Source organism: Pteropus vampyrus, unplaced genomic scaffold (assembly GCF_000151845.1).
Source record: "Pteropus vampyrus isolate Shadow unplaced genomic scaffold, Pvam_2.0 Scaffold100, whole genome shotgun sequence".
In the NCBI taxonomy this organism is placed as follows: Eukaryota; Metazoa; Chordata; class Mammalia; order Chiroptera; family Pteropodidae; genus Pteropus; species Pteropus vampyrus.
The window spans coordinates 2,357,376-2,361,779 of NW_011888881.1; the positions used below are offsets into that span (position 1 = coordinate 2,357,376).

Here is a 4,404-nt window from a genome sequence, read left to right on the forward strand (position 1 = left end):
TGTGACTTGCTTTTCACAAAGTCCGCCCTGGGCCTGACCTCTGTCTCGCCCTCTGTAGTCCAGGCCCCCTTTGTCCTCTCTGCACCCTTAGGGGCTGGCATTCCGCAGAGGCACCCACCAGCTCTATAGCACGTCCCACGACCGTTCCGTGAAGGTGTGGAACGTGGCAGAGAACGCCTACGTGGAGACCCTGTGAGTGTGTGTGGGTGGAGGGCGTGTGGCGTGCAGGTGCAGTTCCACCTGTGACGCCCTCTCCCTCGGCGCCCGCGGGTGGAGGGCGTGTGGCGTGCAGGTGCAGTTCCACCTGTGACCCCCTCTCCCTCGGCGCCCGCGGGTGGAGGGCGTGTGGCGTGCAGGTGCAGTTCCACCTGTGACCCCCTCTCCCTCGGTCCCCTCTCTAGCTTCGGGCACCAGGACGCCGTGGCTGCGTTGGATGCCCTGAGCCGGGAGTGCTGCGTGACGGCTGGAGGCCGGGACGGGACCGTGCGTGTGTGGAAGATCCCCGAGGAGTCGCAGCTTGTCTTCTACGGCCACCAGTAAGGCCATGTGGAGGCTGTGGCAGCTGCTTCGGGTCGGGCTCCATGGGCGGGGTGGAGTTAGGGTACGCCCCTCACTGCCCCTTTCTCCAGGGGCTCCATCGACAGCATCCAGCTCATCAATGAGGAGCACATGGTGTCAGGCGCAGACGATGGGTAAGATGCCTTTGGGATGTCTCCCGACACCGCCACTGCTCCTGGAGCCCTCGTAGAGTCCCCCTTGCTCGGGAGCTGTTGTAACCCCTTTGCATAGATGAGGACACAAGGCAGACAGCTCAGGTTACGTCGTCTGTGTCTCACGGCTGGTATACGCTTGATCCCTTCTGTGCCTTTTGGCCTTTCTGCCCCGACCCCGGCCCCCTCACTGACGCTGCTCTCTGTCTCCAGCTCTGTGGCTTTGTGGGGCCTCTCCAAAAAACGGCCACTTGCTCTGCAGCGTGAAGCCCATGGGCTGCGGGGGGAGCCCGGCCTGGAGCAGCCCTTCTGGGTGTCGTCGGTGGCAGCCCTGCTCAACACAGACCTCGTGGCCACAGGTGAGTGCCCTGGGCGGCAGAGAGGAGGGAGTCCCCGGACGGGCCGGCGCTGGTGCTCACCATCTCCCTGCCCTCCAGGCTCCCACAGCTCTTGTCTGCGGCTCTGGCAGTGTGGGGAGGGCTTCCGGCGGCTTGACCTTCTCTGCGACATCCCCCTGGTGAGCGAGGCTTGAACGCCCAGCCCGTCTGCCACACTCCCCAGGCCCAGTACCAGAAGGGTGCCTCCTCAGAGCAAGGCCATCCATGACATCTCTTTATAGTCCCAGCTCGTAGCACGGGGTCTGGCAGGGACTATAAAGAGATGTCATGGATGGCCTTCTCCCTTCCCCTCTCCCTCCTCCCTTCCCCTCTCCCCTGCTCCACTCCCCTCCCTGTCCTGGGTGCTGGGGTTCAAGGCAGGGAACAACGTGGACAGAAGCACGGAAGGCCTGGCCCTGCGATCGTTTCTGCATGGCTGGTGCCAGACTGATGCTAAGCTAGGGTGCGCGGTCTCGGGTGGCCCTAGGGGAGAGTGGCAGGGTCTGTCAGTGACATCTGGTGACAGTGCAGAACTTGGGTCAATGGTGATGGTCATGGGGTCTCTAGGGCCCCACAGCCAGGAGCCAGACCCTGGGCCACTCGGTGTCCATTGTCATCTTTATCCTCGTGAAATTGCTACGAGGCTGGCGCTCTGCGTACCCCCATCTCGGCCATGGGGAGGCTGAGGCCTTGAGGGGTAAAGGGCTGGCCCAGGTGGCAGGAGGCAGAGCAGGGACTGAACCCAGGCCAGGCGAGGCCAAGCCCTTGACTGCGATGCTCCGGCTGTGCCGCGGGGGTCTGTTCTCATGTCCATCTTCATTGCCCCTCCCGTTTCTCAGGTGGGCTTTATCAATAGCCTCAAGTTCTCCAGCGCTGGGGACTTCCTCGTGGCTGGGGTGGGGCAGGAGCACAGGTATGAGGCACCTCTGGAGGGGCGAGGGTGGGGCAGGGTGGGGCTGGCTGGGCCCTGCCTGGGAGTCGGGGTAGAGCTGCACCCGGCCTCAGCTTCTCCCCTTGCCCCCCGCAGGCTGGGCCGCTGGTGGCGAATCAGAGAGGCTCGGAACTCTGTCTGCATCATCCCGCTTCGGAGGGGTCCCAGGCCCACGGCCGCGGGCTCCTAACCTTCTCATCCCCTTTATTTAAGTCCTTCCCAGGCCACGTCCTTCCCTTTTTGTATTAAAAGCCTCTCTTTTGGGCCTTGTCTCCTGTAGCTTCTTGGGTGGGGAAGGAACGGGCAGAGGGACTGTGGGTTGGAAAAGGCCGGGGCAGGGGGGTAGGATTGGGGGTGTGGGGGGGCGGTGCCAAGACTGACGGTCTGTCTGTCCTGCCCCTCTCTGGCCTGAGGGCTTTCTGCCCTTTTTTAGGGAGCTCGAGGATGGAGCCCTCAGCTGGCTCCTGGCTCCTAGTCCCTGAGTGTCCTCTGTGACATTAGGCCATTCCCCACCCTCTGCTCTGGGACAGTAGGGGTCAGAAGCTAAGCCCCCTGTCCAAGTGCGTGTCAGAGCTGAGACGACAGCCAGGCCTCCAGGTTGGGCTGCCCTGCCCCCCTCGGGCCAGGTCGGACTGCCTGGGAGATGAGGGCCCACGTCGGGAATGGCTCTGCCCCTGGCCTAAGTGACAGCCAGGCTGCATGACCCGACCCTGCCAGGTAAATGTGTCAGAGGAACGTGCGCTGACCTGGTTTCATCTTGAGGCGAAGAGGCAGGCAGGAGGGACAGGGGCGCCCTACGGCCTCCTCTGGGAGCGAGTGGAAGGGTCAAGGATGCCACGCCGACGTTTTCCTCACCCTGCGAGCCTGTGCTTCGCAAGGGGCAGTGTGGTCCCCTCAGGGGAGGAAGCCACAGGGCTGCCCGGCTGCCCCGTGCTCACGGGCCTCCCCCTCGAACAGACCTGCTCCCGCCTTCATCTTCCCGGCTCCAGAGGGTCCGATTCACAGACCGCACCCCCGAACATCCTGTTACGGATCAGAAGATGCTGACAGAAATGCCCCTTAACATGGGAACACTTTTCCTATTAGCACTTTCCCAGTTCAAAATTGAACAAAAGAATTTCTCCTATGACTTCTATGCTCAACCCTGGTCAGCTGAGACTTCCTTGGTATAGATGGAGTCTCATTGCTTGTGATAGTTGCGGTAAAAAACACAATATACCATCTTAACCATCTTGTAAGTGTGCATTTCAGTGGTTTCGAGGCTATTCACGTGCAGTGGATCCCCAGGACTTTTTCATCTTCCTCTGAAACTCTATAGTCATTAAACACTAACCACCCCCAGTCCCTGGTGCCTGGTCCCCGGTTCCTGGCGACCACCATTCTCCTTTCTGTTTCTATGGCTTTGACTGCTTCGGATCGCTCACGTAAGTGGAATCACACAGTGTTTGTCTTTTGGGGTCTGGCTTATTTCACTTAGCTTAATGTCTTCAAGGTTCATCCACATGGCATGTGATAAGATTTCTTTCCTTCTTAAGCTGAATCACATTCCAGCGCATGTGGATACCACATTTTATTTATCCATTCTTTGGTCAGTAGTCCTTTGGGGTGACTCCACCTCTTGGTTATTGTGCAGCGTGCTGCTGTGAACATGCGTGTGCAAATATCTTTGAGAACCTGCTTTCGAGGATATATACTCACGAGTGGTATTGCTGGATCATATGATGGTTCTGTTTCAATGTTTTGAAGAACTGCCATAACTGTTTTCTATAGTGGTTCCACCATTTTGTAAATCCACCAACAGTGCTTGAGAGTTCCAGTTTCTTTTTTTTTTTTGATAGGTGTTCTAATGAGTGTGCGGTGGTGTCTCGCAGTGGTTTTGATTTGCATTTTACTAGTGATTCGTGATGTTGAGCATCTTTTCATGTGCTTTTTGGTCATCCGCATATCCGGAGAAATGTCTATTTAAGTTCTTTGCCTATTTTTTGAGTCGGTCGTTTTTTGTTGTTGATTGAGTATATCCTTTTTGGTGTTTGCTGAGATTCTTGAATCTATAAATATATGACTTACACCAAATTTGGGAAGTGTTTAGCCTTTATTCAAAAAGTTTTCTATACCAATTTCTCCTTTCTTTCTGGGACGTCAATAACATAAATGTGAGATCTTTCGATATTGTTCCACAGGTTGCTGAGGCTCTTTATTTTTTCAATATTTTTTCTCTGTTCAGTTTATCTAATTTATAAGCTCTATATTCAAGCTCACTGACTGATTTCTCTGTCATCTCCATTCTGCTAACGGAGACAGATCATGTCAGTGAATTCTTTACTTCATATACTGTATTTTACAGTTATAAAATTTCAAAAATTTTTTGTTTTATAGTTTATCCCTC

The 4,404-nt window shown here is 56.1% G+C and overlaps 1 protein-coding gene across 4 annotated transcripts in view; it reads left to right on the forward strand.

Moving 5' to 3' along the window:
- RRP9 (ribosomal RNA processing 9, U3 small nucleolar RNA binding protein) overlaps positions 1-2,283 on the forward strand; it is a 13,280-nt gene extending 10,997 nt beyond the window's left edge. For all 4 annotated transcript variants that reach the window (XM_011364664.2, XM_023533326.1, XM_023533328.1 and 1 more), the window contains 2 exons: positions 1,927-2,000; positions 2,115-2,283. In XM_011364664.2, coding sequence (XP_011362966.1) covers positions 1,927-2,000; positions 2,115-2,208 — 168 coding nt within the window. In that variant the 3' untranslated portion in view covers positions 2,209-2,283. The remainder of the gene's footprint in view (positions 1-1,926; positions 2,001-2,114) is intronic.
- The last annotated feature ends 2,121 nt before the right edge of the window (positions 2,284-4,404 follow it).